Below are 16,656 nucleotides of genomic sequence, written 5' to 3'. Positions count from 1 at the left end.
TGATGTTTGCTGTCTACAAGCTATTCGTTATTCGTTCTTCTCTCTCTCTCCTTTTTTCTCTTACGATCGCCTTTAATTCATTGATACAATCTCAAGAGTCGATCGATCAACTACAATCATTGCATGAAACGCGACGTAATTAAGAGCGCGTGCAATTTTTCACATTGTATTTCAACCAATACTTAACTCGTTCCACAAATACTCATTTCACGAATATTTTTATTAAGATGCAAAAAATAAAAATGAGAAGTAGATATTCTAAACAGAAGAACTTAACATTGAAATTACTTCGAAACTTATATATATATATATATATATATATATATATATATATATATATATTTATATTTATATTTCAAGGAAATAAAAAAGAAAATTGTGACTTAGAAAATATTACTTAATTATGTAATGATAATAATACTTCTTAGAATATATACATATGTGTTATATAATTATTTATTGTATGATTTTTTTTGATGATTCCAGATCTATACAGATTGGGCTAATTATTATTTGGAACGAGGGGGTTGCAAGAAAAGAGTGATCGATCTCCAGGCTGATCTCTGCGACGGTGTCCTTTTAGCTGATTTAGTGGAAGCTGTCAGTAAGTATCTTTTGCACACTCTCATCTCTTTTTAAAATCAAATAAAATATTTATAAAAAGAAACAAAGTTCGAAATGTTCGTGAAATATTTGCAGATTTTTAAATTAATTATCCATAAATATTGTATTAGAATTTTTTTATTTATTTATTTAAATTTATTCATTTAATATAATAAAGACTGGAAACATTTATATTAAATAAGAGTTGCGACATTTTATTAATAAAAATCGAAATGTGCGAAAAAGATTGAGGTGGCAGGCGACATAAATCTATGATTCGTCTAACAGTATTGGATCGTTTATGGCGTTAGACAGTTATTCGTAACACATAAATCGACACTAAAGTCATTAGTGCATAAGTACGATAGTCACGTGCCGTACGCACGCGTATGCAATTTATCGCATCCGTTAGTCAATTAAATGAACGAGGAAAATCTTCTAAATTAAGACACATATTTTTTTTTCAGCTAATCAAAAAGTGATCGACGTAAATCGAAAGCCAAAAAGCGCCCAACAAATGGTGAGTATATTTAAAAATTTTGTACAAAAGTTATATTCAGCATTAATATAATCCTTTAAGAACACTTCAGTTAATTAAAATGACATTGTTCGTGTTTATTGGGGAAATAATAATAATACTTAAGGTAGAAATGCCAGGTTTATTTTTAATTAACGAAACAAAAATAAATTATAATAAATATATTTTATTGTTGCAATATATGCAAAATGAATCTTTATAATCTTATATAAATAAATACAAAATATAAATAAAATATAAATAAAATATCTCAAACATAAAATATATTTTCTAATCAATTTGATAGAATATGGACTGTTTGTTTGTTATGTATATGAAAGGAGAAAATATTAGATTATAGATAAAAAAAATAATGAAATTCAAAAGATTTGATATTTGATGCGTAGATGCTCCGGATCTTCCTCCGTAGAAGTAAATTTAAGAACCAGCATGCACGAGCGCAGTCCTTTAAAAATAGAAAGCTCACAAGCTCGTTCCTCCTCCCTTTCCCCGCTTCGAATACGTAGATAAAATCCATGCAACTGTACGTACGGTGCACCATAGATCACCGCATCTCTTCGAAATATTTAGAATAACGCGCAGAAAAAAACAGACGCGATTACGTCTCTTGCGGCACGTTTTGATTCTCTTTAAGAAATTTGATTCTCTTATTTCAATATCTATTTTCATAATCTTAAACCTTTAATTTACTTTTACGTGTTTTTAATAAAAGTGTTTATATTTGTCCATTTATCTATGCTGTATTTCTTCAGAAATTTTAAACTTCATTCTTTTCAATTTCGATTTAAAACGCATTGATTTTCAAATTATTTTTATATTTTCTATTATTAATTTTATTTAATAATTTAATTCCAATATTATATTTCAACATATATTGTACTTTTATCGCAGTCGTATTTTAACCTTTATATGTATTTTTGTCTTAATTAAAATAATATTTACTAATTTTTAAATTAAACATTATAGGCTATAGTATCACTGTAATATCTTTAGCTATTATATCTGAATAATAAATTTCCGAAGTCATATAAGTATTTCTTCTCACTTTAGGCATGCGCGTATCTCATTTTACGAGATATGAGTCTTCATCATAATGTGCGTAATAAACATATTTTGCGATAACATCATAAGATAAATCTATGTTTCTGATCTGAGAAAAACGATTATTTGGATTTCATTCAGCATTTTAATTAACGTTTTACGGAAGCATTGCAGCAAAAATTCGGTCAGAATCATGTCTGCGTAATCTCTGACACGCGCGTTTTATACCCGCGCGCACGATTAAGTACCTGGCTTCCGCACAGGCTCCGCCGTTTGCAATTAATTAAAAGCTGTTAATTATAACGTCTTATTACATCCTCGTACATAAATTATCTCGATTACTTATTTCATCTTGTAACAGGCTTATGACATGTCGCTTAAATTTTTCTTGCAGTAAAATGAAAAATTGTTCATGTACATTTCTCACAATTAAATTTTAATATTCTCTGAAAAGACGCGAAATTATTAACACTTGCAAAAGAGAATATTTGATAAAATTTCCAATTGTCATGTCTTCTTTCCCTATAACACTATAAGGACTCTATTCTCACTGACAGTCTTTCAACTTGTATCCCCTAAGGAAGAGCATCGCACGTTGACTCAGGATTATGCAAATTGGAAACACAAGGTGGCATCATTCTATGAGAAAGAGAGAGAAAGGGAGAGGGAGAAGTATAATTCGACTACGCATTTCGATCCATCCATCCGGATGTGACGTGGCTCGTTTTCCCGACGAGATGCACTCGAAATCCATAAAATACAATGTACTCTCGTTTTTCTTTTTCCTCGATTCCTTTTCTCTCTTCTTTCTATTCAAACATAGTCCTCACACCCATAGTAAATATTGACGAATTGAAAATTAAAAGCATTCACGTTTTTCCATTTTGCTCTCAATATAGTAAATTCGTTTCTTTAGACGTTAGATAAAACCTTTTGAAAAATTTAGAATAAAATTGTATATAAAAAGAAATAATATGTATACGAGATAATATAATACTATTGTGATTATATATTATAATGTAGTCACATAAAATAATATTGTATAAAATATTGTATAAAATGATAGTAGAATTTAATTTCATTCCCGATAGTGTTGAACAGTTTCATGTCACTCTTCAGTTCTTGGCAGAAACTCTATAGTTTACTAGGCCAGGAAACTTTGCGCATAGCTCTTAGTAGCTGTAGTATTTGCTTTGCTAAGTACTCCTGCTAAGTATTACTTTAGAGCTTAGGGTGGTACTTTGAGGGTGCAGGCGACGTAAAGCTCTTCCAAGTATTTTCTCGAATTTTGTTCTTACCCTCAATCGAATGTACTCATACTGCAGAAACAAGTCTGTATAGTCAGCCTCGTAGACGTCGCCTTTCCAATTTCGCGGTGTCGAGGGTGGACGCTAAGGAAAGGAGAAGGGCTCCAAGTCTATAATTAAAGCAAGCCGAACACACGCGCCATGTGTACAGGGTGATTCACGTAAATGACAAGTAAAGATAATCGAGATAAAGTAAAGTATAGATCGATCGGTCGATATTTTATTTTTCAAAATTTTTAATATTAAAATTTTTTGTTATAATATAATTTTAATATATAAAACAGTGACTTTAAAGTACAATTTTAATAAAAGTATACAAATTTTTCAAATATACATACAATACATTATTAAATGTTACAATCTTGAATTTTAAAGGTTTAACATTAAATGTGTTTCTTATTTATTTTTATGGCCTTTTTAATTGATTTCTCTGTGCCTTTAGCGATTTGTGAAACAACTTGTAACCAATTCGAGAATCACGTGTTTTCCTTTCGGAACCGCGCTCAGCACGCGACTTGCAACTCGTCGTCGGTTTACAACTCGTACACACTCCTGCCACACGTACAATAGCGTACAGAATGAAACGTTTTTCGTTCGCTACGTAAACCGGAAGCTCGATGATTGCATAAATCGGCGTGCAGCATTATACATACCAACGTATGTACACGAAATGCAATTCATTCTCTCATTTCTAATCTGTCATATCGGTTCTTTCAATAATCGATCTTCATTTATTGAGAAAAAGATGTAAAAAGATGTATATTAACAGAGATTAAGAAAAAGATATAGATTTTAAACACCAATTAAAAAATGTTGATTTATTTAAAAAAAATTTTTGTTAGAATAAAATAATCAGAATTTAATTACTTAAGTTTAAAATCTCTTTTTCTTTTTGGATTGATTAAATATATGGCAATTTTCATTCGATCGACATTGTTAATATTCTTCGCCGAAAAGGTTTCTTCAGTGCACTATAAACTTGGTCGCGTGGTAGAATCGGGCTGGTTCTCATCTTCGCACATCTTTCGATCGTCAACATTGTTTTGATGATTAAAAGAGAGTCGGCTAAACTGAAGCTTAAACCGGAACCGGCATGGCGTCTTTGGCTAGCCAGTCGGCCCATTGCGATCTATTTCTATTTCGCGGATAATCCACTCTCTCGAGATAGCGAGGATGAGTCATTTCATATATATTAGTCAAGCATCGCGCCGGTCTCCCTAATTTCCTCACAACGATAATTTATGAATAATATGGATTGTCCTAGATTTTGTTTTCTAGATTATTTCAAGCAAACTTTAATAGAGAATTAATTATTAAGAACGTTTCAGAGAAAAATAATTTAATTACGAATAAATAAATATTATAAAAATTAATTTTGATAACTTTTTTATTTAAATATCTTTAACGGTATAATTAATAATATATGTTGAAAGATAGTTTTAAGTATATAAGGAAAAGTTTATGAAATTAGAATATATAAAAATAATGCAATTTATTTACAATGAGGTAACACTAAAGAGTCAAAGACCGATATTGTGTTTAAGTAAACGCAACTCAACGAACAAACGCTCGAAAATCGATTACTCGATTGTTTAAATTAGACAAACGCGAGCAAGTGTTGAGGAAGACATGCGGGATGCCAATGGTAGAATATTGAAAACATCACAGTACGTCGCAGGTGTCCTAGATACTATGTATATATGTACTGCGTGAATGGTAAGAGGGAAGAGAGGGACGAAAAAACGGGGAAACATAGGCGGGGTTTCCGAATATAAGACGATATATTATAGAAAAAAAAGAAAGAAATAGACATGTTCTAGGCTTTCCTTTTTGAACTGAAAAATTTGTCGTTATAATACAAAATGTATATGGGATGTTCTTGAATAAAAATAAATCACTTATACATTAATATCATTAATAAAGATATTAAAAAATAATTTATTACATTTCCGATTTTTATTTTTTACAATTTTAATTTTTATTACATTTATTTAGTTAAATTTCTTATTTATTTTTAATAAATTATAAATTAAAATAGATTTAAAATTATAATTTATAAATCATATCATTTTAATATATATCAATGTTCTAGATTAATTCACTCCAAATTGAAAGAATTCGCCGTTTTAGATTATCCTTCCTTTTGAAATAAAATATGATTCTATCACCGAATTAATCATCAGATATCTGACAATAACTCAATTTTCCCACGTTAGATTTCTTGCGCAAAAAGTGTGATACATTGTTGTGTTACTCGATCAATATTAATTGCTGCGCGTAATCGTGCCTTTGTATTCATCAAATTAACGATTGGTATAATAGAAAAAAAAGCAGACAATGCACCCACACGATATGCAATTTTCGATCCAATGCATCTTCCTTTAATTAAGTTCTTGGTCGCGTAGAATCGCTTCTTGTAACTATCTACCTCATCTCCATTGATTCTCTGCACGGACGTGACGTTGTGAATCACTCAAAATGATTCAAAATGCAATTTTCCCCTGAATGTTACGCGCAGTCCATTTTACGTCTTTAAATTTCCGACAATTTATGCTTTTAATCATATTGCAACCATTTATTTCCTCATATAATATAAAAATTGTATTTTGTCTGCTGTCAAGAAAGTTTTATTTTGAGAGTCATAGCTTATATTGTTTTTTTAAGTTTTGTCTATAATATATATATATATCTTAGAAATTAAAATTAAAATTAATGAATGAGCTCTGTACGTGCAAGTAAATAATTTTCATCATATTTATATGTATTTTAGAAAATATATAATAGATTTTGTGTAATGAGGATTTTAAAATAGTGTAACGTACTTTGGGTATTTCCGGCCATTTGTCAGCGCACAAGCGAACGAGTCCGTTTTCAAAAGTTAATGACGTTCCCGCGCGAGTCGATAAACTGTTACATTGTCGGCCTGTGTGTTCGTGAAAGATTCAGTAATTCGATTCGCGGATGTCTTGGTGAATGAGTCGACCGCGGAAAAAAAGCCTCGCCTCTCCCGGATCCCGCCAATACCTATAGTAATGCCCAGAATACACAATGCAGAGAGTAAATTGGATGGAAATATGCGGATCAAAAAAAGGTGCAATGGTCAGTGCTCTTCCTGTTTCTTTACACGTGCGCGTAGTTCAGATTCTAAGATCCTATAGAAATCTTGCGTTAAAAAATGACTGATTATAAAATCTTTTAAAGATTCTTATATACTTAATTAGCGAATCTCAAGAAATCTTTCAGAATCTCTTAGAATCTCTCAAAATTCCAAAAAATATTAAACTGAGAAATTCTAAAATCTTAAAATATTTTCGATTGGTCTTATTAATTTTGTCATTTTTAAATTCTTTTTTCATATCTATAGTCAATAATAGTTATCTTAAAAATTCATATTCGTAGACAATGTCGTTTGATTAAATATGATGTATTAATAAAACGAATTAACGTATTGATTTGGCATATTATGAGTACGATACCTACCCATACGTACTATGAACTGACCCTACTCACAATCCGCGAACCACGTGGATACCTGAGTTCTCCGGGGCTCCCACACTTGGAGCACGCTCCCACTACCTGTCGATTGTTCTCTCTTCCTTCCTCCTTCGACCTTCTCTGTGGGCCTGCTAACGCGGTCCCCTGCTCGGCCAATTGCGGTGTGGCTTACCTCGACCTCGTGTCCCTGTATGCTCTCTCTGTCTGTCGTCGCTTAGTGTCCTACGAGTGATCCAGCAGTGTGGATGCTGCATCGATTCTTACAACCAGAAAGAAAGCGCGTGAAATATGTGAATAAATAAATCAATTAGTCTTATCGCACTGTGCAATTCCGTTATCGCGATGATAATAATAGTTAATTGTCAAATTTCCCGTTGTGTGTTTTATACTTAATATTTAATGAAGAAACACAGAAGAAGTTATCGTTAGGTAACATTGACTTTTCTTTTAATTTCATCTCTATCAGCCTAATTACTACTAATTTCTCATACTCATTTGATTTCTTATTTTATGCGTATATTATTTAGGAACAATTGAAATACTTTTAACACTTTCTGTACGAACATTAATGTGCCATTTGATTTGTGGAAAAATTCTCTCACTTGCGATTGCTGAATCTGTATTTATTGAAACAAATATCTATTTAAAAAACTAATTCACGTGTTTGGAATATAAGCAAGTTCAAAATACGAGTACTTCCCAGATATGCCGGGCGTGTGTTCTCCGTTAATGTTCCATAAGTGCTCCAGTAGCACGTGCCAAGCGGTGATCCGTTTTACTTCCCGTGATCTTGTTCTCGCTCTCTCGTAACTCTGTTCTCTATGAATGAAAAAATTATCGATCATTCGGCACTTGCTTTCATCTCCGCGAACGATCATTCGAGCGCTAGAGTTTATGATTATCATTCGATGCGAATCAATATCCATCTCCGGTAGTAGATGGTAGTAAGAAATTTCTAGTGAATTTACTATTAATATTGAATATATTGATTTTAAAGTATATATATATATATGTTTTTTAAATAGATTTCTTTCGAATATTTTATATTTTATTTGTTAAAAAATTACATAACAAATTAAATATACAAAACTATTATCGAATAAACTAGTATTATAGCTCTTTGCTTCTTCAGTGATTTGTACAATAAATTGCTTCGAGGTCGCATTAAGCTATAAAGGATTAACGGCGTCGGAATACCGGTAGTCCTGATATAAGATACTCTGAAACTAATTCCACAATAGTTCTGCTCTTTGAAAAAATTTTATCTCTGATCTTACAGAAAATTTTCTTGAAAACCTTACGCTTCATGCTATTCACAATATTTAATTTAAATTCTGATTTTTTTTTTTTTTATTGAGAATATGATGACACGCCACCTTCCACCATATCTTGTACCAAAAATTTCTTGCGGATATAGATTTGTATTCATTAAGAACATAATAAAGATAACTTGTTGACTGTCTTAATCTTATATAATATTTCGGGATTCAGTTAATCGAGTCTAGACGAGAAATCGAAATAACGGCTCGGCAAAATCACAGAAGGTCGACTGTGTTGCGACTGTTCGCTTGCAATGAGCAGGCTTGGACGACGAGCTCATTAACTCATAAAATTGAACGGGCTGAGTTGTCAGTCAAAGAAGCAGCGACACTCGCGCGTAGTTAATAAAGCGACCGTTAATCGGCGACGACGATGACAACATACTGTGGTGGATTCCTCTCAACTAAGTTCGACCCTTAACACCCGAATTGCATTCGTCGCATTCGCAAGACTACCGAGTAAACTCTTTCCAAGATCGTTTATCTTGTACGCATTCCTGATGAAAATAATCTCGTTATCAAAATCTACAACTTTAATCACGAGGATCTCCAGAAATATAACTAATTACATTAACATAAAGCGGACAGTTATTAATAGTGATAATAATAAAAGATATTGGATTGAAATAGATGTATTAAACATAGGGCAACTGTCCCAATTACTGTTACAATTGTCTTGTTCCTATTAGTGTGTTTTTGTATTTCGATAAGTCATAAAGAAAACTAGCACAAATAAATAAGAGAAAATTTTTTTTGTTAAGTTAAATTATTAATGCATACGATAATATTTAATACCAAAGATAATATTTTATTTTTTAAGTATTAAAGTATTTTAAATATTTTTTGAAAGATACGAGGAATTTATGTGAATCCAGTAATACGTACTGCAAGATTTTAAGCTTGTCCTTATTAATGTGCCTTGTATTGGAGCTGACAACGTTATGTTATGAGTGTACTTTGAAATAAATATAATTGAAATAATGATTTATGTAATATTAACATAAACAATTAGCTTAAATTTATTACCTGTTTTAGTAACTATATGTTAAAATGAGTGTGGATAAGCACACAAATTGGGGGCACATTAATAGGGCCATCGCTTAGAAGATTCACTAATAAGGGAAAACAAAAACATGTTTTCTATTTTTATCAAAAGCATTATAAAGTATTAACATTTTTTAGATTAAACAAATATTATAAAAAAAGAAGTAGTTGAAAAACCGATATTGATTGCAAGCAGGTAAAATTAAAGCTACAATATTTAATAATTGATTCAATAATAAGCGAATTGGCTAAAAGGCACATTAATAGGAACAGTTACCCTAGATAAATAGTATTATTAACAGTATAAATAATGCAATCTTAATTTAGTACAATTTAATAATAAAATATGATTAAAAGTTTAATGAAATAAATGCATAAATTTTATTTTGTTATGTTAACGAGGGTGAAATAAAACATTTTTTTCATTTTAAATTTATGTTGTAAATGTAACAATCAGATTTTTTTCAATAACAAATGAGATCAATTATGTGAACTAACATCTTTAGAGTTGTATAAAAGTGTTCGGCAACGCGAAAGATTTCATTTTTTTTTTCCAAATTCGATATGTCTCCATGATATATTCACTTATAATGTGCAATTTTTTTACTAACCCTTATTTACGAATAATTGAATTTAAACAAACCATTTTGCGCTATAAAAAGAAAGATAAGCAGATCGTGTGAGCGAATGGGAAGTAAACGATGACTTCGTGTGACCCGCGAGTGCATTTTATTAAATTATTATCGCTGTTTACGAGTTCAGAGCCCGTTCGGTCTTGGGCGACGCTAGTAACCGACCACGAGATCGGCAATGTCAAATTGCCTCTTAAAACGAGCGTAAAGTAAATTGCATAAGTGGCGAGGTACACGCCGGCCAATCGCAGTGTCGCCCTCGATGTGCATTGCTACTGTACATGTCATATTTGCAGTATATGCTATATTCTTCATGATACCTGCGGTCGCATACCTGCGTCTTCGCCGTGATTTCTCGCGTAAATAGTTACCGACTTCCGCCGCCACGGAAAATTGCAGGTATACTTATTATGACGCAGCCTTGAAGTGGGAAAATAGACAATTATCCTGTCTTGCGTTCAACAGCATTCACATACACACACACATACACACGCCTACCTATACATAATGCAGCAATATTAGCAATAATTGTAGCAAAAAGTGATTAGGTTTTACTTTCTACGAGATAAAAAAATAATTGCTTATTTATGTTACATCCGTTATATCCTTATTACAATTCACATTGTATGTTATTGATATATTAACATCACAGATTACAGATTTATATATAATTTATTTCTCAACTTTTAAAAATTGAGAAAAAGACAAAATACTTTATATATATAATAATATATTCTAGGTGAAATCAAATACCCTCCTTACCTCCTCTCCTGCTAAACTATTTCAACTATTCGACCTCGTAAATTATTCTGTACATACCGCGCGCGTCAACCATCGCTGAGCATCGCCCTGTCGCAATCGCGAACCTCTCGATATCCATCACAAACAAACTACATCGTACACAAACATAGACGAGAGATCACAATTGATGTATCTATCTATCTCTAGATCTCTGCACCAACAATTTATTGTAATTTTGCTGCTCTTTTCGCAAGGCGTAAATTCCATGCCTCAAGCGATTCGAATCCGAAATTTACGCACCGATTATACTCACCGTGTGCCGCAAGCACGATTGCAATTAGCGCGATCGTCGATTCGCGGTATTTCGCGTATGCGAATTTGCGCGGTGATTGCGATTCTGTTGATATTGTATTACGAAAGCTTTGTCGGAAATCATTGTGGTTCAGTTAATTTCACGAAAATTAACGATACGTTTTGAGATTCGATGGATTGGCTATGCAAAGGGAATGCAATTAGAAATAAAATAATTTTTTATTTTTATTATCGTCGAATTGTGACGAATTTTCGTATATACAATTATATAGCTGTTGCAATTTCGTTTTTCTACATATATTTTTTTATTTATTTTTCTAAAAATTTAGTAAATATTTTATAAAAAAAGATTGGTAAATATTTACGAAGTCAGTTAATTAAACAATTTTTATGTTATATAATGTAATTTAAAGTTAAATAAATTCAATATAAATTAATTTTAAAGTTCTTTCGTATTTAAACAAATAATTATTATTAACGATTAATGATAATAATTTCAAGAAAATAGTTTCAAAATAATTTCAGAGAGAGAGAGAGAGTAAAATTTAGTCTTTTCCTTTTTGAACGACTGAGATGTAGTTACAATTCTAGACGTACGTCCGTTTTAACGAGTTCTGGTGAGTCGCGGGAGTCAGTTTTTCGTCGAAGGATCGAGTCATCCGTGCTCTTACGAATTTCAACACACGTCCGATCAAATTGCGGTAGGAGATCGAGATAGAAAGGTATGGGCACAGGAGTAGTCTTTTAACGGTACCGAAAATGGAGAATCAGACGTGCGATGTAATCAATGAATCTTCGCGCATAATCTCTGCGAATCTCGCGTAACGTCACGCACTTTTGCATATGAAAAATAATGTTGACTAGATTAGAGTTGATACGAATGAATTAAAATGTAAAAAATTACGAATTTTAAGAAAAATCGTGAAGATAATTACACGTCACTATACTGGAAGGAGGGAGAAGACATTAATAATATTTTTATAAATTTAAAAAAATATTTATTATATAATACTTCAAACATTTTTTAAATAAAATCATGGTCGAAGTTAAATAATAATTGCGATGCTAGTCTCGATTGGAAAAATTAAGCCAAATTCCAAGTTAATTTAAGTAATCTTTTAAGACATTTTTTAACATAAGTACAAGTAGATTAAGAAATTTTTTTCTTAAAGCATAAAAGATAAAAATCTTCCTTCTCTCTACTTTTATTTCCATTTCTACAATTATTCTTGGTTTAATTAAGAACATTTTTTATCATTATATGTTCTTCATTAATTTAAGAGAATTTGATAATGTGAAACATACATCTTGTAAATATTTTGCAACATCATTTTTATAGTATGTTTATTGACACGAAACGGATACAGTTGCTACACAGTGCAAAATTAGTTTTACTAGAAGCCGAAGGTCAGTTAGACTTGGAGACACGTTGTGTGCACACGTTACAGTCCGCGAGTTACGGCGCATTGCAGCAGCGAATCGCAGTTTCTGCGATCGTTATCATTGGTTATTGTGTGCGCTGTGCGCGATTCTCATCGGCGCGGCGCGCGGATTTTTACCGTAAGTCGTTGTCCGATTGTACGTCCCGCGTCGGCTCGAAACGAGATTCAAGATGAGCTTCGATTCGAGCACGCGTATACGCATATACGCACGAGCTCGATACGATAACGCGACTCGTTCCAAAAGACCCGGCGTGCCTTCGAGCGATTATTATACGGGCCCACATCGGAATATCGTTTTTTGGTTTTTTTTTGTTTGACGCACATGGAAAAAAGCATCATCGTAATCAAAATTACTCAATTTCGAGATATTCAATATTCGCGAAATTTTATTGACAAATAAATTGAGTTTCAGTGATTCAGTAAAAATGAATGTAAGAGACTAAAGGTTTAAGAAGCCGGAAGTTTTGAAATTCTGATACCTGAATTGAACGGGAAGGATCTCGCAGAATAGCCGATAAATTTTTTTATAATCTAAATCTCACAGAATTCATGAGTTCTTGAAAGTTATTCTTGAGAATATCTTTGAGGATGTCTCACCACACAAGAATCTCATACACTTGGGAAAAATTATATTAAACGAATATAATTGTTTCACAGAGATTAATATCAAATAAATTGCTCAAATTTTATCTTTAAAAACTTTTTATTTCAAAAAACTTTTGGATATCGTTTTTTTCTAAATTAATCCTTTTCAGGATTATTTTGCGCGAATTAATACACACGATTTGCTAAGAATGCCTGAACAATTATTATGAGATCCTCCGGCTTTTCGAAGCCATTCATGAACCGTTCATTTTTCGCCACAGATTATCATGCTCCCGTTATACATTCCGCGAATTCTGTCGGTCGTTGTAACCATTAAGCTGGCTTGTTTGGACCCTACTGGATTACACCGGGTGACTCGGAATTTTGATGATATTGCAACTTTTCTATCTTTTAATTTTGTAATCAGATCCTGGAAACTTTTTAATTTTAATATATAAAACCTAGAGATTCTTTTATATCTCGATTTTACAGATTCAGATTTTTTAATTTTAACAGCATTTGAGAATATAACTCAGATATTTAGAATTTCATATTTTTAGATGTCTAAATATTTATTTTGACACATAATGTAGGTCTTTTAACAAGGACGAAATTTTTTTATATAAAGTTTATAAGTTAATAAAATTTTTTTAATTATGTTATTGTTGATTTAATTATTATTTTGTTATCGTTATCCTCAGATTTTTATCCCTAGAGTTAACTTTTTAATCTTACTTTAGTTCAATGAAAGTTGCACACTCATTATTTTACTATTGATTTTTAAGTTATGAGAATGAATGACAAGTAAGTTGTAAATAATTTTCTTTAGCGAGAAATTTGTGCTATAATGTGAGCTAAATTGAAGCACGTTCTCAGCAATGGTTTTAATTAAAATCCGCAAAGCGAATGATAATCTGTACTAATCACGAAATTGATCCGCCACACTTCCAGTTGAATTCTTTCTTTGCCTCGAATAAAAGAGCCGTCGACCCAACTTTTAGAAATTCCATAAAAGATGACAGTACGGCATTAATTAAATTCCTTCGTAATGCTGTAAACCAAACAATTAACGCGTCGCGAAGTCGAGTCTACTTTATAACTTCAACTTTTATAACTTCAACATATATAGCTTCATTTAAACTTTATTAATGAAAAACACGCTCATGGAATTAAGCGAATTAATTTATAGATTTGTTTGTTTCATTTAAGCTTTTTTTTAATAGATGATCAATTCTCTTATTAGTATTTATGGTTTAATTTTATACCAATAAATGGTTTTATTTATTGAATATTAATATTATACTATATTAATGACATTTCTTAATTGAGATTTATAATATTTATAATAATGGAATACTTTTTAACAGTTAAATATCCTAATAAATTTAAAAGATATATTTCCGCATATTTAAGCGTACGCAATTCTGAATTTAGTATGTCCATTAGCGAGTGTAATCAATTAGATCTGCTGACCGAAGACTGGATTCGTTTCGCTGTTTCGAAGCTGAAGGATCGCGCTAATTGCAGGTTTTAACGAGCGCGAGCGTCGGGACGTCCAGCTGCCGCTTCCATTTCCGGGATGTCGTGCGGACATTGCGCATCTTCTCTCTCTCTCTCTCTCTCTATCTCACACACAGAGATGTCTTAGAAAATCAGGTTAACCTCGCCAGGAATTCCCTTTCGCTCTTTCTCAAACCACTATGCTAAATCGCGTTCGTTTGGCAAAGAAGTTTCCAGGAAATTTATCCTGAATTCCAGGAACCACAATCTCTAATTGCGAATTTTATTACGCACGATTTAAATGCACTTTAATTACAGATATCAAATTAATTTTACGTTGTGGGATATTTTAAATATTACATTATTAAATTGTTATAATAGTTTATTGCAAAATTGATTAGTTTTGAAAATTAATTGTTAATGAAATACGTCAAAGAAATTTAATATCTACATATAAACCATTTATACTGTTATTTAGTCTTTTATTCACTCATTAAAATGTCAAATATTTATTCGAAAACACGAGAAATGATTTTCTATATTTCTATACTTGTATTTAATTTTCAGTTACTTCTGGAAACTTTCTTTGACATAATCGCAGTACAACATAGATTATGTATCTGGTTTACAACAAGAAAGTAGATAAAGGGCGATGACTATTTAATTATTCGGTGGGAAGAGTCTTGAATAAGACATGAGTAATCTAAAAATATTCTGTCTATCCATGTAGTCCGTTATTAAGGATTGTATCAAAAAATGTGTAATGTTTTCTGTAATAACATTTTGCTATTTTCACAAAATAGATATTATGTTTCCAATTCATTAAGTATTATATTAAGCATAAACTCTTTAAATTATTCGTTAACCTTTTTTTGTAATTTATTAATTTTATAAAAAAATTTTATAAAGAAACATTAATGAAAGAGTTATTAAAAAAGAAACTACACTAATTAAGCACAATTCTAGAGATTTGGAAAACAAAATGAACAGATTTTCAGAATTCTAACTGTATTTTGTTATAATAAGTTCAACGTGTAGCTCTTGTACTTACAGTTATTTAATTATAACTATAATATATATATAATAAAAAAAAATTTTAGTAACAAATTATGGCCATAATCTGCCATATCTATAGTTAAATATTTTTTATAAATTAATGTTGTTAGTTTTTAAAATATTGTTCATGTTTCTTTATAGTTTCCTCAGGAATAAAAATATAAATACAACATATTATTTTATATTTTGTCATTCTTGAAAATCTATAAAAGACCAAAAAAATGTATAAAGAAAAAAAGAGTCCTTCTATGGCACTCCTTTTCTCTTGTTCGTTTTCTCCCTCGTGAACCGCAGAAGCGAAGACGTTACCATAAGAGGACATCTCCCACCATATCTGGACCTCGACCTCTCTCTTTCTTTCCTTCTCTCTTCTTTTTCTCTGGGACTGCAGACTCGCAGGCCCCAGGGGTATTTTGAAGGGGATTGTAACTCGCAGATACTTGTAACTTATAAATACTAATGTATATTTGTATCGGCACTTAATTAATTCCGATTTAGCGAGTCGTCATTCTTTTCTAAATTATATATTTCTTTTATAAAGCAATTTAGAAATCTCTCTTGATATTTAAAAACCAATTTATTAGCAGATAAATGTTAACGATAAAATATTATACATTATATTTTAATACACTTAATGACAGTATTGTAATCGATAAAATCAAAGTAGAAAATTGGCATTTACTTCATTGTAATCAGCAAAGATAGTTACTTTATATATATATATATATATGTGTGTGTAATAAGAACTGCCAATTATAAATTGTGTTCAAGGTATTGTACGTATACCAAAACTTAAATATTCAATTAAAATAGAAAAATGGCAGATTAAAGTTTCCAAGTGTCGAACTGAAAATTTGCTGAAACTGATTAAAGAAATGCGTAATTCTGGATTGCAATTAAATACAGCATGAACCACACACGTTGTTCTTTACGATGATCCTTTTACACATCCAACAAGGAGGAGATAGTGGAATGCATTAAAAAGCATCATCGCCATTTACGGTTGTCATCTCACCAGGATAACTTGAAACTACTCGTGGT

General features: G+C 31.3%; 1 protein-coding gene across 4 annotated transcripts in view; it reads left to right on the top strand.

Annotated features, from left to right (window-relative positions):
* The window catches only part of sick (sickie), a 174,494-nt gene that overhangs the window by 62,544 nt on the left and 95,294 nt on the right, over positions 1 to 16,656 (top strand). For 3 of the 4 annotated variants that reach the window (XM_087411097.1, XM_087411095.1, XM_087411096.1), the window contains 2 exons: positions 487 to 604; positions 1,071 to 1,123. In XM_087411097.1, the coding sequence (XP_087267223.1) occupies positions 487 to 604; positions 1,071 to 1,123 (171 nt within the window). Of the gene's footprint in view, positions 1 to 486; positions 605 to 1,070; positions 1,124 to 6,833; positions 7,414 to 16,656 lie in introns of those variants that run through there. The other variant, XM_087411099.1, reaches the window with a different exon arrangement.

This window comes from Acromyrmex echinatior, chromosome 11, assembly GCF_024713525.1.
Source record: "Acromyrmex echinatior isolate Ae372 chromosome 11, ASM2471352v2, whole genome shotgun sequence".
Lineage (NCBI taxonomy): Eukaryota > Metazoa > Arthropoda > Insecta > Hymenoptera > Formicidae > Acromyrmex > Acromyrmex echinatior.
Note: the sequence above shows the minus strand (reverse complement) of the source record. Positions and strands in the feature narration are given on the sequence as shown.